Source organism: Schistocerca gregaria, chromosome 2, assembly GCF_023897955.1.
Source record: "Schistocerca gregaria isolate iqSchGreg1 chromosome 2, iqSchGreg1.2, whole genome shotgun sequence".
In the NCBI taxonomy this organism is placed as follows: domain Eukaryota; kingdom Metazoa; phylum Arthropoda; class Insecta; order Orthoptera; family Acrididae; genus Schistocerca; species Schistocerca gregaria.
The window spans coordinates 1,030,567,801-1,030,595,160 of record NC_064921.1 but is presented as its reverse complement, the minus strand read 5'-3'; the positions used below and the strand labels follow the sequence as shown (position 1 = coordinate 1,030,595,160).

Genomic DNA, 27,360 nt, shown 5'->3' with positions numbered 1-27,360 from the left:
TGGAAGAGTTGGAAGCAGTTCAACCTCAACGAACATACCTGTATCAGATTGAAGAAAATTTTTGCTTAGCATAGCTTAGGAGTGCTCTAATTAAGTTAATGATAATGTACTTTCCTATACAGTTCATTTTTTTTTAAATTGACTCTGAAAAAAAAATTTCAGTTGTTGTAGCATTGATATTTGGCTCTGCTGACAAATGACTTTGTCAACCACTAATCTAGGCCATCACAAACCAAGGTCTACCAAACATACTACAACTGTGGCTGGGTATACATTGGAGAAACTTTATGCACAGCAGAAAAAGTGGCACCGAGAACATAAATGCCACACTAAATTACATGAGACCACCAAACCAGCCCTGGCTGACCATAGTAATTCAGTCCCTCTGACAGCCATTAATTTTGCAATTTCTTCAAATATTTCCTGCAGCCATTTCGCCTTGGGTACTCTACTCTTCACATTTCTTAAGTGACTTACATTGATGCATTCCTGTCTTACCTTGACCACTTTTAAACTTTCTACTTTGTTGATCAGTTGCAGTAATTTTTCTGTTACCCACAGTTTCTTTGTAGATACTTTCCATGCACCTATATTTCTCTGTTAAACTTTTGTGACTGCTATTTCTAGAGATGTTCATTGCTCTTCAACTAATTGCCTCCTGTGGTGTTTATTATTGCAGTATCTATAGCCTTATAATACTTCAAACTCATCTCATCATTCCTCGGTACCATAGTATCCTTGTTCTTTATACACTGATTGTTCCAGACAGTTCTCTTAACTTTAGTCTTCAACATTACTAAATTGTGACACAAGTCTAAATCTGCTCCTAGGTACACCTTACAATCCAATATCTGGTTTTGGAATCTCTGTCTCACAATGATGTATTCCAGATTGGATCTTCCCATGTCTCTAGACCTTTTCCAAGTATACCTGCTTCTCTTGTATTTACTATTTCTACCTAAAATTTATTGCAGAAATTAGTCTTTCTCCTTTCTCATTACTATTACCAACCACATATTCTTCTATAATTCTTCCATCTATTTCCCCCCACTGGTACCATGTTCCAACACCCCATTGTTATTAGATTATAATCATCCTTTACACACTGAATTACCCAATCAGTGTCCTCATATACTTGCTCTACCTCTTCATCTTCTGCTTGTGATGTTGGTATGTTACCTAAACTAATGTTTTTGGTGTCGGTTTGCTGTTGATTCTGATGAGATCATACATATCACTCAACTGTTCACAATAACTCACTCTCTTGTCTGCCTTCCTATTAGTAATTATTCCTACTCCTGTAATACCATTTTCTCTGCTGTTGACATTACCCAATATACATATGACCAGAACTTCTTATCCTCTTTCTATTTCACTTCACTGACTTCCTCTACATCTAGATTCAGCCTTTGTGTTTCTCTTTCCTACCATCTTCAGACTTCTGGCACTACATATTCTAACTCAAAGAATGTTACTTCAGTCATTTCTCATGGTCACCTCACTCTTGGCAGCTCCCTTTCAAAGATCCAAATGAAGGCCTAATCCAGAATATTTTGCCAATGGAGACATCATCATGTCACTTTTTCAATTACAGGCCATATGCCGTGTGGTACACATAGTGTGTCTTTACTGTGATGCTCTCCATTGCCTTCTACAGCCTCATGTTGTTGATCACTGCTGATTCTTCTCCCTTTAATGGGACATTTCCTACTCTTAGAGTAAGAGATTGCCATCAAATTCTGTCCACTTATCTGCCCTCTCTGAAAAGGCATTTGGCAGAATGAGGGTGACTCCTTATACCGGAAGTCTTTGGTTCTCACTGCTGCTGATTTTTATTCAAAATTTAAAAGGCAGCTTGGATCAAATATGGGAACCATGATGTTTGGACCACTGGTGAAAGACACTACCCCCAGACCATGGGCTTAACTTCGGGCTATCTTCTTCACCACTAAATATTTAATAATCTGCAATAGCTAAAATTAATACTTACCATTTGCTTCAATGTAGTTATGAAGCATTGAATAAATTGAATACATATAGTATGTTTTAGTGCAAAAATGATAATACTAATACAGAAGTTTACACATGTTCTGTCCACTACGACTTCTGTCATTTTTGTCTAGCTATTCTTCTATCTTGTATTTTCTTAGGAGCTAATGACAAAAAGTCTTATTTCTATGACATTTTTAAGTTTTTTTGTTGATGTTCCTAACTTAGATACAATAATTAGTGGTTATAAAAAAGAAAGAAACTTCCACATGGGAAAAATATATTAAAAATAAAGATTCCAAGACTTACCAAGCGGGAAAGCGCCGGCAGACAGGCACATGAACAAAACACACAAACACACACACAACAAAATTACGAGCTTTCGCAACTGGCAGTTGCTTTGTCAGGAAGGAAGGAAGGAGAGGGAAAAATGAAAGGGTGTGGGTTTTAAGGGAGAGGGTAAGGAGTCATTCCAATCCCGGGAGCGGAAAGACTTCCCTTAGGGGAAAAAAAAGGACAGGTGTACACTCGCACACACACACACATATCCATCCGCACATACACAGACTGTGTCTGTGTATGTGCGGATGGATATGTGTGTGTGCGAGTGTACACCTGTCCTTTTTTTTCCCCTAAGGGAAGTCTTTCCGCTCCCGGGATTGGAATGACTCCTTACCCTCTCCCTTAAAACCCACACCCTTTCATTTTTCCCTCTCCTTCCTTCCTTCCTGACGAAGCAACTGCCAGTTGCGAAAGCTCGTAATTTTGTTGTGTGTGTGTTTGTGTGTTTTGTTCATGTGCCTGTCTGCCGGCGCTTTCCCGCTTGGTAAGTCTTGGAATCTTTATTTTTAATATATTTTTCCCATGTGGAAGTTTCTTTCTGTTTTATTTACATCGTCATTAATTTGAACCCAACAATTACGTTTGTTATTGTCTCTGTTGCATTTCGAAATCTTCTCTATCGTCTTACTTTCTCTTTTCGTTTGTACAAGAAGTTCCACTTTGTATTCATCTTCCATTTTTCCGTAATCTACCATACATTTTATCCTGCCTAATTATACTCAATAATACGTAATTTACTTCCAAACCATAACCTAAAATTTTCAACGCTTTCAACATAACCGCTGCTATAAAATCCATTGTTCCAAGTTTACAAACATTTCGTGTAAACTCGTGAATACTATTTCACAGCTTCAGTTCCTTTCACCCATTACACAACCATCTCAGTTTTTTTTCCAACAACTTTCGTTTTATTTCCATTCCCGTTTTTTCCCACAAAACCGATCATTTTCTAGCAGCTTCCCACAGGTTTACACGTTATTATTTCTTCATCAAATAATTAGTGGTTAGCATCACTTATGTCCTGTAGGTCATCAGTACAAAACTGATCACCGTGAATTATTTGTTATTTAGCATTTATAACTTCTGATAGGTTCTTAAAATTTCCAGTGTTTGTAATGTCTGTACATTCTAGAATATTCTGTTTTTGTATAAATACCTGCACTCTCCATCCAGGAGGTTAGTTCTGTTCTGAATGTTCATTGGCATTCGGGAGAAACATGCTTCCAGTGCTAAGTATTGTATTTAATTGATGATTTTGCTTTCCAATTTGGTCTTAAGTATGGTTACGACAAGACAATATCTCCATAGTGACTTATTTCCATATCAGGTATACATTCCTCTTTTTTCCATTCTCTCTTTTTACCACTTGCCATGTGGTTGTTGCTTTCATGTTGGAGTTATAAATTTCAGATGTGATGTACATTATTTCAGACTTCTTAATAATTCTATTTTAAAATATTACAATGCAAGTTATACTTCTTTTTATGGTATCATCAAAAAAGTGATTCATGGAACTTTCGTGTTTTCCACAAGAAATTCTGATCACTATAATAATGCAGGCTTTCCTTTTAGTAGCCTAAAGATTGTTTTCTATGATTTTTCTCATACAGCTTCAAACAGTGACAAAAACTCATTATAAAACAGGTTAAATTTGTCATTAATACTCCTTTCCATATTCATAGGGCTCCTATAGATCTGTTACAAATGAAGGTTTAAGGTATCTAGGGTATCATTATTGACTGGTCTGGAAGATTTAAAGGAATTTTTAGCTTTATCACACAGGCTGAGGTCAATTAATGTAAGCATTTTCCTACCAAGATCTGAAAGATTTTGCTTAAAGTGACACAGCTGCCCCAGCCTCTTTTAATAAATACACGGTCAGTTAGGATCTTATGGTTACTTGTGACTCTACTGAGAAAGTTATCTACTGCAGTTAGGGTAAACAATTCCATCAAATGCTCTAGTTCTGCCCCACTGTTATTTTCGGTTAAAAAGCTGATAATGAAATCACCCATGATCATTAAATCCTTGGATTTGGAGTATATTTGGCTCAAAAGTTGTCCCATCTGGTTCAGAAAAATAAAGATTTTCCCTGTTGGAGCCCTGTAAACTGCCAGCACTATAACTGACATACCATTTGTGGTTATTTCAGTTCCCAGGGTTTCAAAGTAGAGATCTACACAGTAGGTACTTATAATTAAGGCTTTAAATATTAGTGTATAGAAATGATAGATTGCTACCTGGCATATTGAAGAGGCACTGAGTTGCAGAAAGGTACAATGAAAAAGACTTAAAATGTACTACTCAATACCTTCTCTATATGGTGAGTAGCAATCTATCCTTTCCATATTGTTGTTATTCCATCCTGGACTTTACATAGTTTGATTTAAATATTTCATTAATTTTAACATAAATTGTTTTCTTTCACACCTTTATGCTAACCTATGGTCACTGCATATGGAAATTGGCTTAGTAAACTTAATGATTTAGTCACTAAATATGTAGTAGTCTGCTGGAAATGCATAGTTTTAAAGAACATTGCATGTGATGTAATTCTAATGCTCTAGATCAGTGGTTCCCAACAGGTGGTTTGCGGACCCCCAGGGGTCCGCACGATGCTATTAGAATAAAAAATATATTAAATATATTTCGTATGATAACAGTTTTTGTTTGTTTTGGCCACTTCCTGCATGAGCAGAACTTTAGCGAACACTAACTTCTGCATCTAGCTTCTTCCTAGAGTGTAAGGAGATCGGCAGTGAGCATGAGCAACTTCTTATTCATACGGAAGTAAGATGGCTTTATCAAGGTAGGCCCTTGTCAAGATTTTTTTGAAGCTAGAGACGAGGTTCGTGTCTTCCTTCTTGACACAAAGTACACGGATTTTCTCACCAACTTCTCTTGGCTTTGCTCAGTTGCATACTTAGATGATGTGTTTGAACACTTGAATGTGTTAAGCTTGAGTTTGCAAGGAAAAAAGGTAGACATGTTCAAAGTTGAGGATAAGATTAGTGCTATGGTCAAAAACTGTCAGATCTGTGCGTCAGGGATAGAAAACAAGTCACTGACTAACTTTTCTATTTTAAAACAATTTTTGGAGTCAACAGAGGAGAGTTTGCCTAACCAGGTCAAGATCAATGTAGCTGAGACTCTACGCAGCCTAGCCACCACTTTTAGAGAGTATTTCCCTGAATCTGACGACAGATGGATTCAAAATCCCTTCAGCTTTGAAGAAATAGACAAAATCCAAGGCCTCACTGAAGAAGAGCAAGATCAACTTGTGGATCTGTCCAGCTGAGGTACAATGATAAACATTTTCATCAGTGATAAAATTACAGAATTCTGGGCATCAGCATGCAAGGACTACAAGAAACTTGGAGATAAGGCAATGAAATAGATCCTTCCATTTACAACCACATACGGGTGTGAGCAAACATTTTCTTCCATGTGTTTCATGAAAAACAAATATAGGAATCGGCTCGACATACGGTTGGATTTCAGAGTGAAAGTTTCAAGTTTGGAACATAATATTTCAGAAATAATGGACTCAAAGGTCAGACTGAACTCATCTCGTTAAGAACTGAAAACTAAAACTAACTGTATACTGATGGAATACTCTGTTGTAACTGTATTTTTTTTTTTTTCAAATAAATAATGCCTTGTATGAAATTAGTGTTTTCTTATTTTTCACACTTCTCACATGTCTACTCAACGCAATCTCAAGTGTCGTACACTTGAAAGACCAGTACACTCAGTTTTAAATTTTTCCTGTCATTTTCAGTTCATACTCAATTTTTATTTTTTAAGGAGTTTGTTGTACTAAACACGCAGATTTGAAGACAAAGATTTTGAGCAATAATTAAAAAGTTAACAATAACAATGATGGCTAAATTGAAAAGTTTTAAGCTCAATATTTTTTCAATAATGAATATGTTAATGTGTTTTCTAAGTACCAAAAATAGAAAACGTATAAATAGACTCTTAATTTGGCTTTTTTAGGTACTTGATACTGTGATGCTCGAAGAGGGGGTCCTCGAGAAAATTCTGCTGGAAACGCCTGGTCTAGATAAAACCCTGTCTGCATTACTTGAAAATGTAGCTGTGTGTGTCTGTTAACTCTTAAGGGGGACATTGTCTAAAGGTTAGGTGACAAGTCCCAAACTTTTGTGTAGTGCCTGTGTACCACTCAGTGGCTCAAGCAGATGATGAATAAAACATTAAAAGCTAAGCTACAAGTGTCAAATCTTGCTTAAAATCTACCACACCTACTGCCTGACACTTCATCTATATGGTAAGTGGACATCTTTACCAATTCCACTGCACATGATTTGTATAACACATCCAACTGGTTGCAACAAGATTTTACTTCCTTTCCATTGTTTGTATTGCAAACTGGATTCCTAGTATTACATTAGTGAAATTATTTTGTGTATCATCAAGCTGTTATTGCCATCAAACAAGATATTGCTAAGTAGAAGAAGATTGTATTAGTTGCTAGCACTTGTGATTTTGTAGATTAATAGCATGTGACAATAAAGTCTTTATAATAATTACCTTTAAATTTTGTACATATTGCAGAATCCTGCTGCTCTGGCTCTTGAAATCTAACTGTCACTGAATTAGTTCCTGTGACATCAACAGCGACTAAAAATGGTATGTCAGGCGGACCTGCAATGATTACGGATTGAAATGGGCATGCACACAAAAAAATCTATCATAGAAATATATTATCTATGGACTAATATACTATTTTCTCATCAATAATTTAGAAGTAGAGGAAATCACTCACCGAATAGCAGAAGCATTAAGTCATTAACAGCCAGTGTAGGTGCACAGGTGTGTGTGTGTGTGTGTGTGTGTGTGTGTGTGTGTGTGTGTGTGTGTGTGTGTGTGTGTGTGCAACCGCAAAAGAGAACTGTATCTAACAGCAAGAGGGAGTACTGACCCCGAAATTGTTCAATATTATAAAAACTATTGTGCGGTACTAAGAAAAGTTATTAAAAAGTCCAGAAGCATGTGTATCATGTCTGAGATCAGTAACTCTGATAATAAAATTAAAGCAATTTGGAATATTATTGAAAGGGAAACAGGGCAACCAAGAGCACAGGAAGACTTTAGTGCAATAAAACTGAATGACAAGTGCACTAACAAACAATCAGAAATTGAAAATATTTTGAATAATCATTTTTTAAATGTTGTGGAGAAAATAGGATCTAGATCTTCACTAGAAGAGGCAAGGCTATTAATAGAAGAGGCCATACCTGCGCAGTTTGAAACAACTGTAATTCCACCAACCTCTCCCTCTGAAATCAGTAAAATAATAAACTCACTGAAAAGTAAAAGCTCTTACGGAATTGATGGCATTTCCAGCAAAGTACTTAAAGCTTGTTCCCCACAGATAAGTAGGATTCTCAGCCACGTATGTAATAGCTCTTTGGAGCAGGGTGTTTTCCCTGATAGACTGAAATATGCCATTGTAAAACCATTGCATAAAAAGGGGGATATGTCGGATGTCAACAACTACCGCCCAATCTCTCTTCTGACAGCTCTATCAAAAATTTTTGAGAAAGTAATGTATTCAAGAGTAGCCTCCCATATTTGTAAAAATAAAGTACTAACAAAATGTCAGTTTGGTTTTCAGACAGGCTTTTCAACAGAAAATGCTATATATGCTTTCACTGATCAAATATTAAATGCTCTGAATAACCAGACATCACCCATTGGTATTTTTTGTGATCTCTCAAAGGCCTTTTATTGTGTAAATCATGGAATTCTTTTAGATAAGCTAAATCATTATGGTTTGAGTGGGGCAGTGCACAAATGGTTTAATTCATACTTAACTGGAAGAATGCAGAAAGTTGAAATAAGTGGTTCGTGTAATGTTAAAACAACAGCTGATTCCTCAAACTGGGGTGCTATCAAGCACGGGGTCCCACAGAGTTCGGTCTTAGGTCCTTTACTGTTCTTGATATACATTAATGACTTACCATTCCACATTGATGAAGATGCAAAGTTAGTTCTTTTTGCTGATGATACAAGTATAGTAATAACATCCAAAAACCAAGAACTAAGTGATGTAATTGTAAATGATGTTTTTCACAAAATTATTAAGTGGTTCTCAGCAAACGGACTCTCTTTAAATTTTGATAAAACACAGTATATACAGTTCCGTACAGTAAATGGCACAACTCCAGTAATAAATATAGAATTTGAACAGAAGTCTGTAGCTAAGGTAGAATTTTCAAAATTTTTAGGTGTGTCCATTGATGAGAGGTTAAACTGGAAGCAACACATTGATGGTCTGCTGAAACGTCTGAGTTCAGCTACGTATGCTATTAGGGTTATTGCAAATTTTGGTGATAAGAATCTCAGTAAATTAGCTTACTATGCCTACTTTCATTCACTGCTTTTGTATGGCATCATATTCTGGGGTAATTCATCGTTGAGTAGAAAAGTATTCATTGCACAAAAACGTGTAATCAGAATAATTGCTGGAGCCCACCCACGGTCATCCTGCAGACATCTATTTAAGGATCTAGGGATCCTCACAGTAACCTCACAGTATATATATTCCCTTATGAAATTTGTTGATAATAATCCAAACCAATTCAAAAGTAATGGCAGTGTGCATACCTATAACACCAGGAGAAAGGATGATCTTCACTATGTAGGGTTAAATCTGACTTTGGCACAGAAAGGGGTAAATTATGCTGCCACAAAAGTCTTTGGGCACCACAATGGGAGAGAATGAATAGACTGAAAGCAAAGTTGACTGATGAACAATGAGTGATATCAGAGAAGAGGACTAAGTGAGAAACTCATAAATTATATATAGAGAATCTGATGAAGAAACAAGATTATGAAGTCAAATAAATGAATAGGTAATGAGATCATAAGTGAATAAACATTAGTGTACGAGAAGAGCAAAGCAGAAAAAATAGAGATTACAGTTTGAAAAGTGAAACTTTCTGTTATGATTCCACTAAAGAGTACAACAAACACAAAAATGCTGTCACTGACAAAATGGATCAAGTGTATTAGTTCTGCAGTACCAGGAAATTCAGAAAAAAGGGAACAACCGGATTGTGCTGCATGAATGTAAAGATGATTAGCACCAATGGAAGTGCCTCCACCAGAATTATTTCAATAGATGACTGGGCAAACTCCAGAACCAAAACATTTTCTACGAAATATGAGAGCATACAATGCCTGTTTTCAAATGACATAATTTGATGGTACATCCATGAACAGTGAAGGCCATCAATTCACTCCTGTGTTTTCAATTCAAGGACAAGTCTATCATAGAGTGGAATCGCTGCATGATCTAATAAAATTTTCCAACTATTTTCCACTGGTGACGAACAGGTGGAAGGTGATGAATATCATGCAAATATAAGTGGCTTGATATGGGAAATAAGTTAAGAACTGTAGAGGATTTACATAAGTATAATGAACAGCATCAGATAAAATAGTATCCAATGAGCATAAAGTGGTGATTTGAGCCAACAAAAGACCAGTAGAAGAACATAAATGTCAAATAAATGCACCACCGTTGTAAATGTGGGCAGTGAGTACACAAGCCATGACATAATTATTCATCAAACAAGAGAAGCACTACAATGTATCACAGAAACACATCATTCTTATGAAACATTTAAATATCTGTTAATTTTTATAAGAATAAATAATTGTTAGCTCTTCAATTTGAAACAAAGGAACTGAAATACAGGCACAGAAAACAAACAGAAAAGTTACTATGAAGGAATTTTATGTGTATTGCATATTTAAATTTTTTAGAATGTTCTGGGATGTTCTAGAGTTTTTAAAAATGTTTTTGAATATTTATGAAAGCTTGACAATGTTCTCAGTGTTCTATACAGAAATGTCAGTGAGTCAAAGAGTAATTTTTTTGCAAACTGGGGTACTGTTAGATACTTAAGTGGATTAAAGAGTACTTAAGTCTTTTTTGAGCATTCAAGAATATTTGTGAGTGTGAAATACTAACATTTTAATGATTTTTCTGAATTTTCATTCTTGAATAATCTAGAATTGTCTCAGAAAACAAATGAAAATAAAGACCAAGTGAAGCCAGCAAGTACTGTTATCTCTCAGTAAAAATACCCTCCACTACATAAGTAAATTGAAAACATTAAAAAGTCATACTCACGAGCCTGGTCAAATCCAAGAAGCATCTTCTTCAGACCCTTAGCCCTGCGCTCCCATAGCATCAGCTGTTTATCTGTGGCTGCATCTCCGCCTCCACCACAACTAGTCACTGAAGCAGCTGCTGCTGTGTGCTGAATAACACTACTGAAAGATGCCCGATGCATGTTGATATTGTTATTATTGTTGTTGTTACAGGATAGCAGATGATCATCTATGGGTGATATCGCTCCACCTCCCAGTTCTTGTACGCGACGTTCAGCTTCTGCCAAAAGCTGCTTTAAATGTGAACCCAGTGACTCAGGGGTTTTGACTGAAAATAAAGCAAGTAGTTATCAACAATAGATGACAACACAGCTTTTACATAAAGTAATAAATATTTAATATCAGTTGTATAATAGTTAATATGTCATAGAATCACAATGGTCATTCATCAGGCAATACAAATGAAAAGGATAACATCATATTAGCTTAAAACATATATCATTGTAACTATAAGAATGATTGTCAACTTTGGAGATATAGAAATCAATACGTTAACATATTTTGCACATTTTCATTCACTGATATCTTACAGGATAATATTATGGGGAGACTCCTTATTAGGCAAAATGTACTCATTGTACAAAAGCAAGTAAGTATTCAGATGCATCAAATAAGAAGCTGAGAATATTAATAACATCCACACTAATGGAGTTTGTTATCAGCAGTAACACAAATATTCACTAGCACAACATCATACAGAAAAATAAACTGCATTATCCTTTAATGAAACAAAATTTGGCATAGAAATTGAATGAAATTAGCAATCTAGACAGCAGTCTACCAATGGAAATAAAGTGTCTTACAGACAGCAGAATTAATTTCTAATGTAAATTAAAAATATTTCTCAACTACACCTAAGAGGAATTCTTGAATAGAAACAGCCATTTATATAGGAGAAAACCCTGTGAATGGCCAGCATATAACCATATAAACACTTTTTTGTTCATTTGATATGTTCCACATCACAATGATTATTGTGAATATGATATAACAATTATGTTATGCAAATTGTGAACTATATGTTAACGCTGTCTTTCTTTATACTGCTAAAGTACACTTCTTTGTCTGATTGTTGGAAGCACTGAAATCAAGCCACACTTGTCATATGGTATGCACAAACATTAGAAATTAGCTGACACACAAAACTCCGGCTCAAGTGAAAAAATAAAATTTACATTAACATTGTTACTAACACATCTCTTAGAATTAAAAATAAGAAGAGATCACTGTATAAAATAAGGGAAAGGCAATGACTCACCTACAACAGATCACAAGTACAGCGTACAAATATATAACAGAAAATAGCATTTACACTAGCTCTTTTTCTAACAATAGCACACACATTCACTCACACACAACCACAAACACAGCCAACTGCACACTCCTGAGTCTTCCCATAGCCACAGTTTTGGTGCCTGTGTGGTTGTGTTGTGAATGTCTCTGTTCTTCCTAGCAGAAACAAAGCTACTGCTCGAAAGCTAGAGAGAATGCTGGTTTTTCTTTTTTTTTTATATGTTTCTGTGTTTCTGTGTTCCATGCATCAAAACACTGTAGATGTATGTTTGCCCTCCCCTTATTTTATGTAAAACTGAGAAGAGAGCCAGTTTTTGGATTTTTAGTTTCATCCCACAAGCACCTATTTTTTAATAAAAAGCACTCATTATTGAACACAATATGTTGCAATTTTTTATCTTAAATGGAACAGTAAAATGTAGATGGCAGAATATCATGCATCAGCATTACAAATTTATGTTGATAAGTCTATTAGTACAGCACAGGGAAATATAAATAGTAAACATGCCATTGTCCTTAAAATGTCTATGGCTAGATTATTTCTTCCCAAAGTAGTGGCTTCTCAGTAATACCCTAAGAATACATATAATCTTCCTTGTTAATAATAAAAGCATTTAAATTCTAGTGATTGTTAATTGATACTGTAACATATAAAGGCAGTTTTAATACATACATTTCTCTGTTATTATGCGTAATATCTCTTTCCAAAGGCCTGAAAGTTCTCTTTTGATAGGTTGTGTGCTCATTGCATGTGTGTGTGTGTGTGTGTGTGTGTGTGTGTGTGTGTGTGTGTGTGTGTGTGAACAATATTGTGTGAAGTATAGGCTACTAATTGTACTTGATAAACAAAAGGTAATAACTGAAAATTTATTTGAAATGATGATGGTAAGTGGGATTTTGTTGTCAGCAATTCAACTTTTATGTGGTGTGGATTCTCTTCTTCCTGCAGAGAAGGCCACATTTTGACCACAGTAAACATGAGTAAGTACAGGTTATTTGCACAAATGGAATGGAAAGTTATTTATTAATTACATTGTAATGTGCAGTGCATTACTCTCCATGGTGAATTACACCTACATTACTCCATGTCTAGTATGTGTTGGTTCATATCCTTTCCCTTTCAGTAAGTCTTCTTATTAACAGGAACACAATCACAATATATAAAATTCAGACAATGATACACAAATTTAACTCAGTATTATTGTGTATAATTTGTATAGTTCTACAAGCTTATCACCTATAATTCAAACCCTCACTCCATATACTGTCTAAAAAGATACTCATTTTTCACTTTCATTGATGATTAGGTTTAGCCTACTGCTTTCAGAAAAGTTAAGGTATACCCAAAAATTATTCATCCAAGAGGAACAATGTTAAATGTCCTACCTGCCATTTAATCAACACAATTTTATATTCAGAACCCATTCATCATTAATATATTCAACACTGTTAAATGCACAGTTTCCTTCAGGTTGTTTACTAACACAGATGTGTAGTTATATAGGTTATCTCTAAAATATAAGCAGTGCATTACCTACTGCTAACTGTATTTCACAAACACTTATACATGTTGCTGAAACAATCTCTTTTGTGCTGCACATGATGCTACACTTGTTGGCAATTACAGCTGATGTGCAGCTGTAAGTAGAAAGTGGAGCACTCCAGCCAAGCAGTATTGTTTTCACTTCCCCCACTCCCTACTTCCACCTGCTCATTTCTTTCTCTCTCTCTTCCACTGTAAATTTCTCCTCTTTATCACTAATGAAATTCAAGCTTTATATGAAAGAAAATCCATCTTAATAACCTTTATAAAACTTTACCTTTTTCACCTGTACCTATCTAAATAAAATTCTTAACAAAAAAGAGATGTAACTTCCTAAATACTTTCTTTTATATAGAGCCTAATAGATGACTGAAAGTCTTGCACATTTCCTATGCCGTTAGTTACCACAGATAACAATGGCCATTATTCTTCATTTGACAGAAATGGTTTTCATAATGAATAATATTTTTATGAATAATTTGCTTCACCTTTTTGATGAAAATATCAAAAATATAAGAACTGGTTGACTCATTGCACTAGATGTGGTTTTGTTAGATTTAAAAAATATGATAATCTGTACAGCCACAATTTCACTAATTGTTTGAATTTTCCTTTCCTTGACTGATATACAAAAAATGACTACCAGAAACACATAACAGGGTCTGATATTCAAAAAGAATTAAGTAACTGTACAGTTGCACACCGATAACAAATTACGTGATGCGTGTAACTGAATCACGATGCTTCTCGGTTTGTGTTGACTCATAAAATCCACAGGTATATTTGCCACAAAGAAAGATTGTAGGAAACATATATTTCATTTTATGTTTGAAAGATGTAGGCCCATTAACAGAGCACTGTACAGTTATGTAATAAATTGAACTTACAAGCACACTGTGGTAGAATGTTTGGCACTGCACTTTACAATGTAATATTCATGTGTATATCATCACAATTTTCAGCTTGAGAGTCAATAAATAACCACCAAGGTATCTGACTTGTTGCTAATGTGTAACTACTTCTAGTTTGCTGTGATTATACTCTGTACAGGAAGTGCATTTCATAATGGGGAAGCAGTGTATTCATTCACTGTGCTTGTCAGAATGAAACTGAGACTAGAGATAACTGTACTTATTTCTTTTATCCTTCTTTGACAAAAGAATAACATTATGTAAAGTTGTTCACACAGAGAAACTCCAGAGATGTAGAATATTTCAAGATTATAATTATAAAAGAAATCCAGCTACAATAAAATGCTCATGCAAGCTGCAGTAAAATATAATAATATAAAATATAATAAAAACTGCAGTAAAATAAAAATGTTAGGATGCTTATGTATCAAGTTATTTATAAAAGGTCTGAAAATTAGTGGCTTATGTCATTATATTGCTGCTACTCTGAAAAAAGTTGCTGGTCTTCTTATAGAACAAGAGCCAACAGAAAAGATATCTGCACTACTAATTATGCCTCCAAAACAAATATGTTTTTTCACGAAGGAACCAAATGTATTTGGTCATGAAGGAAGAGAACAAGAATGTTAATGGCAGAGGAGAAAGGAGCACAAATCAAAAGCTTTGTCCATAATGGGCTGTTCATCACTGACTGACAGCACTGTCCCCTCCAAGAATCTTGAGCACAGAGCTTTTATTTATTACAGAATTCTCATACACTTCTAGAAGTGAGTTGCTGTGGTTCTGCTAAGTTTAGACAGCTGTTGCATTATATCACTGATCACAGTGAGACAATACTGTAGCCTTAGTAACTGGTGTATAATATGCATTCAGTTGATGAATGTAGAGCTTTGCATTCCACTTGCCCCCCTCCCCACCCTCCTTCTGCCTCGGGGATAAATTTCTTTACTGCTTACAAAGGATATTGGAGTATAAACCAAATTTTGTCCATTAATGACTGTTCCTCACAGAACGTTACTTCACTGAACCAGTAAATTGATAATGGTTTTCTGGAGTACAAAGCACATAAAACTCTTGGGTTCATTGTTCAGTGGATTAGTAAGAAATTAGAATGTTAAGAAATTATGACAAGATCTTATGTCTTTCAACAAATTTATCCAACTGTGGATTATATGTTGCCTTGAACATAAACACGAGTTTAAAAATCAGTACGGACACACTCATCCCTGTTTGGTGAAACTGTGATTAACTCTACATAACAGGTTTTAAGTTGTTAAATGTTCTTCAGACAAAGAAGCATTTTTACAACACTTCCTCCCTATACTAATGTGCTCTTCACTAATTCTCCACACCCAAAGATCTCATTTAGGGCAGAATATGTATGTCAAATAATATGAAACCAATGGACTAGAAGAATATAACAACTGACTGAAACTATGCACTGATTCATGACACATGTGGACAGCTCAGGTGATACGATATCATCACTAGGAGCCAGGGTTGTTTTCACTCTCCCCATTCCCTAATTTCACCTGCTGAGTTGTTTCTGTCTTTCACTGTACGTTCATCAATTACGAAATTCAAGATGGGCACCTGTAAGTGAAAGAAGATGTATCTGAAATCACCTTTCTACAACAATTGAATTAAACTGTGTGTATCTGAATAAAATTACTAGTAGAAAACAGATATAACTTCGTAATTATTATAATTTTTCTTGCAGAAATAATGAAAATTTCTCTTATCTGAATAATTTAAGTCACTACAATTAATCTGACATTTGTTCGAAAGTTAGTTTGTGAGAGATGAGGGTGTTCTTATGTAAATGAGACAACCCGAGTAAATCACTACAGAATTTCTTAGCCTTCTGAGGATTTAATGCAGTTGTGTCAAGTCAGTTGTTTGATGAAGTTCAGGCATAACATTTCTTTCCAGGTGACTGAGGTAGTAAACAGGACGACCCTTAAAGTGAACTTGTTAACCTTTTGGAAGGAATCCTCCACTATCAAGACGAAAGGAGTTACTGCTCTTACGGACTGAAAAGCACCATTAACGATTATTCTGACTGCTAATGAGTCTCGAGTTGACAGGACTAACGGCCGCTCAATTAAGTTTGAAGTAGCAAATGTCTCTCTTCAGCTGTATAATTAGTTCCTCCCAGTACTAATGAATTGCTATTGGGTAAAATGAACACTTCTATCGACAATAGCAGCCTTTATTTTTCTCTGCTGAAGAACGTTATTAAATGTTACTTGAATTAGTGCATAATAGACCTGTCAGTACGGAAGCATGAAACACGTATAGCCAGCAAGACATTTCCTATTCTGATTATGCAGATGGTAACGATTATTCGAGGAGAAATACCCTGAGGCATTAGACATTTAATCCTGTGCGGATTGTCTACCGCGCAGACACTGAAATAATTTCTGTTGTATGCTTGAGAATTTTTATAGTACCGTATTTGTTTCTCAAAATATTGGCCTTTAAAATTATACAGTTTGCGATCGAACCAATTCTGAAAACTATTTTTCCACTCAGATGTTGACAGGCCTACTGCAAAAACCTGGTTCTAGAAGAATCCAACAGCTTGTGGTGATGAAACATACATTTTGATTGTGATTACAGACCAAAAGAAGTCGTTAGATGATAAATCATCTCAGTACTGACAATGAGATATTAATCGATCTGCTTGATGTGGTGGACCAGGTGGTTTTGTCACGATGAAGATCCATGCGTCGGGCCTGGAAACCGAAATGTCGCGGGATCGAATCCCGGCCAAACCACCGTTTCTTCGGTCTGCTATGAATGCAGCCTTAATTGCCAATGACGTGTAGATTTGGCAGAATGGCAAGTGGTTCGAATTCCACATTAAATTGCAGGTTCCTTTTATGCTGTAGGATTAAGCGGGTAGATTAAAGATTAAATTTTTTAATAGCTGAACATTCATATGGAATGTATTGCAATCTTCGATATACGCGGAAGCCTCTGCCTCGCGATAACTCATATGTCGACCTTCTTCAACCATGACGCGCACAGCATCGATGTTTTCATGAGGCCACAACCGATTTCGATCAACCTTTACGAAATTCATCGTTGGCGGAAACTCGACCGCGGCGAAATTCAACAAACTGATTGTGAACAGTCCTTTCTATCGGTGACTGATTAGCAAAAGTGGATGAGACGATTCGAGGCATTTTTGTCGAAATCCTACAAAATCAACCAAAAAAAAATACACGAGAAATTTTAAATTTTTCACAATACTATTTCCTTACACGCGCACTTTAAACAAACGCTATACTAAATCGCATAATGTAATTGGTTTTAAGTTTATGGTGTGTCGCCACAAGGACCACGTATTACAGTCTCTCTGCGAATTTTTGTAAATAACGTTAAGAATCACTCTGAACACACTACACCGAGCACGAATCAACATTATTTCGCAATAGTTACTTATTGTTACGGTGCACAACACTGTTACGTAGCTACAGTTAGCAACGAAAATAAACATTTCGGAGCGGCATGAAGTCGGACTTCACCAACAAAACAGGAAGGAAGGAAGATTGGGATTGACTTACCATCTACATCGAGGTCTTTGGAGACGGAGCACAAGCTCGGATTGTGTCAAGGATGAGGAAGGAAATCGGTCGTACCCTTTCAAAGGAACCATCCCGGCATGTGCACAGCGCGATTTGGTGACATCGCGGAAAACCTAAACCTGGATAACCGGACGTGAGTTTGAACCGTCGTCCTCCCGAATGCAAGTCCAGTCTGCTACCCATCGCGCCAGCTCGCTGGGAGATATAGAAGGGATCAAGTAAGAGTGTGCGATTAGTAGGGGAGAGTGAACTGCCTTGGTAGGCCTATGCTTCCAGACTTTTGCCTCTACCCAGCCCTATCAGTGCCGGATTAGCCACGTGTGTAGCAGGAGTTAGCAAATGCTACGGGACGCGCGCATTGGGTGGAGCGGGGAGGGGGGGGGGGGGGGGGGGCTCTGCAATGTTCTCCCATACCGGTCCCAGACTTCTAAGGACTTCTGGAAGTAGGGCGTTCCATTCCTCCACCAGCGCAATTGACAGTTGCTGGATAGTCGCTGGGCATGCAGACGTGCCGCAGTACGTTTCCCTAACGCATAGCACACGTGGTCGATAAAATTTAAGTTGGGTTCTACTCACCGAATATCCTCTTGTTTCAACAGCTCCCCCATCTGCACTGTTTCATGCGGTCGAGCACCACTGTCATCTAAAAAAATGAAGTCAGGGCCGAATACACCCATCAAAAGATGCACATAGGGAAGGGATGTATAGAGAAGGAGTACAGCCACAATAACGTTGACCAACGAGTGTACCGGCTTCAAAGATTTGGGAGTTAGTACGCTCACGCAGCATGGGGATACGTCCAGAATGACTACTCAGACTGAATCTCCTCTCATCCGAGAAGCGCATGCGACTCCACTCTCAGTTGGTCAGTGGGTGCACTCCCTGTGCTCCCGGAACCGCTTCTACGTGCGGGTGTTAGCGGAACACAACGTACTGGTCATCGGGCAGAGAGACCACCCCCATGCAGTCGCTGTGCCACTGTGGAGCGTGGCACTAAGTGCCTCGCAGACCTGTTGAAATGAAATGTGCGTGTGGCACGGACTCTCGTCGTTTAGACTGGTCGTCTGACGAAAGTCTTTTTAGTAGACGCCTCTTCGGTGAGCTGCGTGTCTATGACGACGAGATGATGATGAAGACAACATAACAACAAGTCCCCGAGTGTAGAAAATCTCACACCCGGCCGGGAATCGAAGCCGGGCCCTTCGCATGGCATTCTGCCGCGCTAGCCACTCAGGCATGGAGGCGGACTGTAGACCTATTAAATCAGTTGCAATTGTACCCGCAATATGACTTGGGTCCCTTCTTGCCTGTTCAACTGCACTACTAGCCATTAAAATTGCTACACCAAGAAGAAATGCAAATGATAAACGGGTATTCATTGGACAAATATATTATACTAGAACTGACATGTAATTACATTTTCACGCAATTTGAGTGCATAGATCCTGAGTAATCAGTACCCAGAACAACCACCTCTGGCCGTAATAACGGGCATTGAGTCAGAGCTTGGATGGTGTGTACAGGTACAGCTGCCCATGCAGCTTCAACACGATACCACAGTTCATCAACAGTAGTTACTGGCGTATTGTGACGAGCCAGTTACTCCGCCATCATTGACCAGACGTTTTCAATTGGTGAGAGATTTGGAGAATGTGCTGGCCAGGGCACCAGTCGAACATTTTCTGTATCCAGAAAGGCTCGTACAGGACCTGCAACATGCGGTCGTGCATTATCCTCCTGAAATGTAGGGTTTCGCAGGGTTCGAATGAAGGGTAGAGCCAGGGGTCGTAACACATCTGAAATGTAACGTCCACTGTTCAAAGTGCCGTCAATCCGAACAAGAGGTGACAGAGACGTGTAACCAATGGCACCCCATACCATCACGCCGGGTGATACGACAGTATGGCGATGACGAATACACGCTTCCAATGTGCGTTCACCGCGATGTCGCCAAACACGGATGCGACCACCATGATACTGTAAACAGAACGTGGTTCATCCGAAAAAATGACGTTTTGCCATTCGTGCACTCAGTTTCGTCGTTGAGTACACCATCGCAGCCGCTCCTGTCTGTGATGCAGCGTCAAGGGTAATCGGAGCCATGGTCTCAGAGCTGATAGTCCATGCTGCTGCAAACGTCGTCGAACTGTTCGTGCAGACGGTTGTTGTCTTGCAAACGTCCCCATTTGTTGCCTCAGGGATCGAGACGTGGCTGCACGATCCGTTACAGTCATGCGGGTAAGACGCCTGTCATCTCGACTGCAAATGATACGAGGCGGTTGGGATGTAGCACGGCATTCCGTTTTACCCTCCTGAAGCCCCGGTTTCCATATTCTGCTAACAGTCATTGGATCTCGATCAAAGCGAGCAGCAATGTCGCGATACGATAAACCGCATTCGCGATAGGCTACAATCCGACCTTTATCAAATTCGGAAACGTGATGGTACACATTTCTCCTCCTTACACGAGGCATCACAACAACGTTTCACCAGGCAACGCTCGTCAACTGCTGTTTGTGTATGAGAAATCGGTTGGAAACTTTCCTCTTGTCAGCACGTTGTAGGTGTCGCCACCGGCGCCAACCTTGTGTGAATGCTCAGAAAAGCTAATCATTTGCATATCACAGCATCTTCTTCCTGTCGGTTAAATTTCGCTTCTGTAGCACGTCATCTTCGTGGTGTAGCAATTATAATGGCCAGCATTGTATTTAGCGATCATCTGCTGCTGCAGTTCGCCGTAGTTGGTTGCCTCTTCTTTGGGAAGTAGTACCTGTTGTTCGGAACGCTTCCCATGCATATTAAACAATGCTATGAGCAATACCATACTCCTGGACTACGTACGTTACACTTCGCCCTTCTTCCTGTTTCCCGATGATTCTTTCCCGTGTGAAGTCATAGGGGCCATGCTGTAATAAAGAACACTACCATAGCGCACCGTAACTGCTCGCTGATCGATAAGCACTATCTTTCCCCATAGTTACAACTGCCTCGTGTTGCGGGGAGAGCCCCATTTGGCGTTACAGTCACTCTGACCACTCGCCATGTGACGTCTTAGCTTTTTGTGCACGACTGCGAGTCCTCTGCTAACATGCTTCCGCACTTTCATTAATTTCCATCGAAGTTGTTGGTATGTTACAAGTTGTACAACTTTGCTTCCGCCGTTTTTCCCCAACATTTGAGGCTTCAATGAAACAAATTAGTTACACATGTATCATTCAAAGTATTTTACATAGCTGGCCACTACTTTCTCCCATCTTTCGGCCAGTGTACGAATCCTGCGTCGAAAAAATTGTTCATCGTTTGAAGCGATCCGCGAATCGATCCAATTTGTGACTTTTTCATGAGATCGGACACGTTGGTCAGCCAGGCCATGCGGCATTGATCTAAACAGGTGACAGTCAGAGGGAGTAATGTCTGTATAACACAACGGGTGGGGTAGGACTCCCGTTTTAACGTTTCCAAATTCAAAAAATGGCTCTGAGCACTATGGGACTCAACTGCTGTGGTTATCAGTCCCCTAGAAGTTAGAACTGCCCGAGGGAGGATTCGAACCTGCGACCGTAGCAGCCGCACGGTTCCGGACTGCGCGCCTAGAACCGCGAGACCACCGCGGCCGGCGTTTCCAAATTCGTTTAGACCTCTTTTGCAGAGTGGGGTCGAGCGTTGTCATGTTGCAAAATCACTTTATCGTGCCTCTCGCTGTATTGCGGCCGTTTGTCGTTTAATGCTCTGCTCAGACGTATTAGTTGCGTTCGATAACGAGCACCTGTGATTGTTTCACTTGGTTTTAACACCTCGTAGTACACGATGCCGAGCTGGTCCCACCAAATGCAAAGCATGATCTTGGAGCCATGAATATTCGGTCTGGCCGTCGACGTGGAAGAATGGCCGGGATATCCCCATGGTTTTTTTGCGTTTAGGGTTATCGTAATGAACCCATTTTTCGTCCCCGGTCACAATTAGATCAGAAATCCCTTCCGTTTTTGCCTCTGAAGCAGCTGTTCACAAACACACAAACGCCGTTGAGCGTCTCTTGGTTTCAGCTCACACAGGACCCAAGTTCCTTCTTTCTGAATCATGCCCATAGCCTTGAGACGTTTTGAAATGGCTTGCTGTATCACTCCCACTAATCGTACCAATTGTTCTTAAGTTTGACGCGTTTCTTCACTCAGCAATGTCTAATTCTGCATCTTCGAAAACATTCTCTCTACGACGTTAAAATCACCGTTCTTGAAGCTTTGAAACCACTCACGATACGTTCTTTCACTAATAGCATCCTTACCATACGTACTTGAGAGCATTCGATGAGACCCAGCCGCTGTTTTCTTCATATTGAAAGAAAACAGCAACACCTCCCGCAAATGACGAGAATTAGGCTCGTAAACTGACATTTTCAATCAAGATCAACTTTATGATGCAGACATAAATCGACAAATGATTCAAGGAGGTTATGTTGACCGAGGTCCAAGCTAACTGCCTGACGTCTGCGATATGTTTCCTTCGACCGCTACTTACCGTTGTCACTACCTATCGGCAAACGGCGGAAGCTAAGTTGTACACCTTGTACATTACTTCTTAAGTTCTGCAGAGCAGTGTATTCTAAAAATGTAGAGCATTTTACTCACAATAGAAATTCTGCAATTGACTAGTTAACAATATATTCTAAATAACTTTAAAATATAATTGTGGGCAGAACTTACGGATGAAATTAATTTTCGCATGAAGTGTCACTGCCAAGTACAGTAGCTCGATGAAACCTGGACCGTACGTAGAAAGAACTGCTACAGTGTAGAACAGAAGGTAACTGAAGGAAATACGCTCTGAGAAAAAAAGAAATGACACTTTTATTCAGAGACAATAATTACTCTGGAGTCAGCGCGATTTATGATGGTCCCCTGGGCATTACGACGGAACATGGTACTTAATACGGTGCGTGATCATCACGGACTGCAGTACAAGCTCCGCGGCGTGCCCTCATATTGGTCACAAGGTTGGTATGGAGTTCCTTTGATAGGGCGTTCCATTCGTCCCCCAGCTTCGTTGAAAACTGCTGAATAGTCATTGGTGTATGTGCACATACGTCTCCCTAAGTCTATTCGCTGAATATCCTCTCGTTGCAAGAACCGCTCCACCTGGGCTGTTCGATGTGATCGTGCATTGATATCCATAATTATGTAGTCAGAGTCCAATGCACCCCTAAAAAGACACTCATTGGGGGAGGAGTACACGACACAATAACCTTGACCAGTGAGCGTACCGTGTTCAAAAATTTGGAGGTCGGCAGCCCATGCAACATTATGCCTCCCGACACCATAACACCTGGACCACCAAAAGACATGTGCGATAATGTTCCTGGGTGCACTGCGCGTTCCCACCTCTCGCCATATGAGAATACGTCTAGCATCGTCAAGAATGGTCATTTTGGTGGTCCAGGTGTTATAGTGTGGAGAGGCACAATGTCACATTACAATAGCACCGTCTAGTTTTCGTTCATAACCTTTGACTACAAGATAAATGGTTTAAAACTGAAGTTACAGAAAGTAACTTTGTGGGAAAATAAGATACAAAGATGAGCGAAATAAATAACATGAAAGATTTCGACTTTGTGGTTGAATACTGTACTCGAAAACTACAACCTGCCTAAGAAAGAGCATGCTACAAAACAAAATAAGAATTGTACATCTTATATGATCTACCTTGAAACCCAGCTCAGATGTGTACGATCCAATGTGATAAGAGATTATGGTACTAGAAAGTATACAAACCAGGTCCAAGTCTCATTTGCCCCGCAAGATACCTAATATCTCACGGAAACCTGCCGACCTTCTATAGACCCCTCCAACTATGTCGCTCCAGTAAAGACTGCTGAGAAAAAGTTCGGCTCATAACAGAACGCACAGACACCAAAAACTACTCTTTCCACGCTCTGTACGAGGACGAAACAGAAACAAGTCTGAGTTTATGGTACAAAAGCAAAAGCCAAAAGAAATTCGCGGACTATAGACACAGATTTAATGTAATACGGTACATAACTGATAAGTATTTAAAATCACTTTCTTAGTGCCCATTTATTGTACTAAAAAGTTATTCATTCGCCATAAATGCTGTAAAATTTGCTAATAATAACAACAGATTCTACATTAACAACTACCATCATGGAGGATCCAGAATATACACCTAAAGGTCGATACCCAATTAACAGGTAACGAGTATAAACTGATAACTACAAAAATACTGAAGCATGTTCCTCCTCAACAGTTATCACACTCTGTTCCTTTTTACAGAATTGAAACATGTAACACAATGCAATATTAATCCATAAAAACCCTGTTTACATAGTTATAAAATGTCTCCAATGATAAATGTCAAGCACAAGCAGTCTCCACATTTTAGTATTCACTTTGTCGAATGATCTTCCTCTCACACCAAATTGTTGGAAACGCGCCAGTCCTTCAAGATTTCACACCCTCCGAATCTGCAGCAACGTTACGCCAAATTACCGCCGAGAGTGGGTAGCGCTTTCCTTCAGATGTGTTGCAAGAAGCAATTTCTCGCGCGCCCTCTTCAAAGGGTGGATGGCTGCTCTCGGAACTGCAGAGTGGGAGACGAAGAGAAAGTCGAGTAAACCATGAATGTTCCGTGCTTATGTTCGAACCATTACGATTTAAAGTACAAGCAAAAACTATTTTTGCTATATTGAAGGATATTAGCCATGAGAGAAAACTCGATACGTTCGAGAGAAGAAGACCATATCTCGGTCTGATACTTATGTTGTTGATCCATCTTACGAGCTAGTTAAGTGTCAACTCAAGCTAAGGAATATTTTTTTGTACACAGCTTCTTAAAATACCAAACGGGCTCTCTAATAAGAGTTTCCTAGGTGAAATGTCTGGCAGAAGTAGCTTTTCGGAACTTCTAGAAGGTTAGCCGTCCATCAAATACTCGTTCGTGTTCTTGAAATTTAACCGCAACAGAAAACATGAATTTCGGCGTCACAGGAGGGAAAGAACTTTATTTAACGCACATGGGGGAACACAGTTAATCTTATATGGAAATTATAATTTCTTAAAAGCTGCAAAGTTAAAAGCAGCATGAGAACTGTCTCACAAAACTAGGAAGAATCGGTCTCTAAGAACAGGAGCACTAAACCAACGAAAACACAGCGTCTCTGGCGGACGGCGTGTAAGCTCTTTGACACTTGCCTTGTGTACATCAGCTGACTGAAGTATGTGACTCAACTCAAACGTGGCAGTACTTGTTAAGCTGATATATGTGGTCAGTAGACTGGAGATCAAAAACTTGGAAACTGGCATATACAACAGAAGTTCTTTGGATAATACGTGGGTAGAGGCACAAACACAAGAAGAGGTATTCGGGACGAATTAGTTGTTCACTACGAAACCTTAGAAACGGCACGCAGCGCTAGCTGGGAAGTGGACCCTATTCTGCAAAATGGTAATTTCCAAGAATGATTACCTATCGAAGTCGCGGGGTCCAAACGATACACATCGAACGTGCGATCCTAAATCGATCATGCGACTCTGGTAGCGGGCGTTATGATCAATTATTTGTGATCGGCATTTTTATCTGTTTTCCATCGTTCCCTTAGTTGCTTTAAGTTACGTACCTCGGCGAATTATTTGTGAGTCGCTAGGGAAACCCAGACGATTTTTGCCAGTAGTGAGTGGGATGTCTGGTGTTCTTGAAGTTACTTTGGCTGATTCTCTTACATGGAAAAATCTAATTCCGTGCTTATCCAGCATAGAAAATTTTTCACTTTTTGTCGCAAATATAGAGTACTACCAGACAAGGAAAGAAGGGACTGTGTTGACTGTGGTGGTGCAAAGTGTGTAGAACGTCGCAAGAAGAGTTTCGATGCTGAACTACCGTTAAAATTTCATTGCGGACAGTGCGGAAAACGAAGGAGTATCAGGAAGAAGATATGGTTCGACCCTTCCAAATTATCCATACAGACCGTAATTATTCTATTGCGTGATATTGACAGTGTTTACCGAGGCTATGGCAAAAAGAGTATTGTTCCCATAGCATACACATCACATCGACTTTCACATGACGAGAACACCGACGACGAGTAAGGTAAGTCGTCTCCTTTGTAATTACAAGTATTTTTGTAATGCTCTTCTTTTGTCATTACTGTAGCGACCAGCGTAAATATATTCATAGCGCCCGCCACCAAAATCGCATGATCGATTTAGGATCGCACGTTCAATATGTATCATTTGGACCCCGCGATTTCGACAGGCAATCATTCTTGGAAATTACCCACAAAATTGGTGCCTTCTGATTTAAAGCAAGAAATTTCTGTCTGAAAGACGTTTTCAGGCCACTGGAAAGGTTGGGGCAGCCGCAGGTGAGTGTTTTGCAGACCTTCCAGAATCACGGTTCATTGATGGAACCCACTCAGTATGAAATCGTTGGACAGACTGTGTCAATCCAAAAGTGGACAGACTTGTACTTTTGGACTAAAAATACAATTTTACACTGGCGGGCCGAGAAATTTTCCCGTTAGCCACGTAAGCGTTATTGGGGGCCATTGAGAGGTGACATTACTGCTCTTAATGGTAATTTCGTGTAGCTCAATGGCCAGTAGCAAGTCCTTCGACTGGACGCCCTTCGGTGGCTTGCGTGTTTTTAACCTAACGCAGTTATCCAACAGGGGAAGAGGGACCTACAGTCTAACGTAGACTCAGATAATTTACAATTGGTTACTCTCAAAATAATGGTAGCACAGAAACTGTCCGAGTAAATTGTTTACAGTGAGCGTTTAAGGAAACTGTTGTGGAAGTAGGAAAATTTCACACGAAAATTTTGTACTATTTTCGTAAAGACTTCTAACACAACAAAAATGCCTCGAACCACCTCGTCCATTTTTGATAACCGAACGCTCACAGAAAAGACTGTTTAAGGTTGGTTTGCTTAATGTTGCCGTGGTCGAGATTTCGCTGGCGATGAATTTCGTGAAGTTTTACCACAACCGATTGTGGCTTCATGAAAACATCGATACTGTGCGCAACGTGATTGAAGAGGGTCTATAGGCCTATGCGCCTTGTACAAAGTTGTGTGGATCTTGCTCTCACATGGAACCAGCCCGATTCGAAAACTGGAACGTCTGTTTTTTTTTGCTTTGAATTAAGCAATTATTTCTGTAAATGACGCCGTTGTACAGCTTTTCTATTGTAAGTTGCTGTGGACGTCATTCTCCTCTGGAACTGGTCCGGTTCGAACCCTAGGTCGTAATTTTGTGATTTTTAATTTATATAACGAACTTACCTCAATACTTCACGCCCTTACTAGTGTTATGTTGTGCAAATTGCACTAATGTTATCTTATTACACTAGTGACTAATACTGTATTCGTCTTTTAGTGTTTTTATTTTACAATTTATGTTTGTTCACCGAGCGCTTTTTATTGTTTTACCGTTGAAATTGCAATTGTTAATATGACGCTTTTGCAGCTACTG

The 27,360-nt window shown here is 38.8% G+C and overlaps 1 protein-coding gene across 12 annotated transcripts in view; it reads right to left on the bottom strand.

Annotated features, from left to right (window-relative positions):
- The window catches only part of LOC126335549 (ankyrin repeat and fibronectin type-III domain-containing protein 1), a 643,576-nt gene that overhangs the window by 83,123 nt on the left and 533,093 nt on the right, over positions 1 to 27,360 (bottom strand). For 11 of the 12 annotated variants that reach the window (XM_049998941.1, XM_049998944.1, XM_049998940.1 and 8 more), the window contains 2 exons: positions 10,499 to 10,807; positions 6,886 to 6,999 (listed from right to left, as the gene is read on the bottom strand). In XM_049998941.1, the coding sequence (XP_049854898.1) occupies positions 6,886 to 6,999; positions 10,499 to 10,807 (423 nt within the window). Of the gene's footprint in view, positions 1 to 6,885; positions 7,000 to 10,498; positions 10,808 to 13,366; positions 13,454 to 27,360 lie in introns of those variants that run through there. The other variant, XM_049998948.1, reaches the window with a different exon arrangement.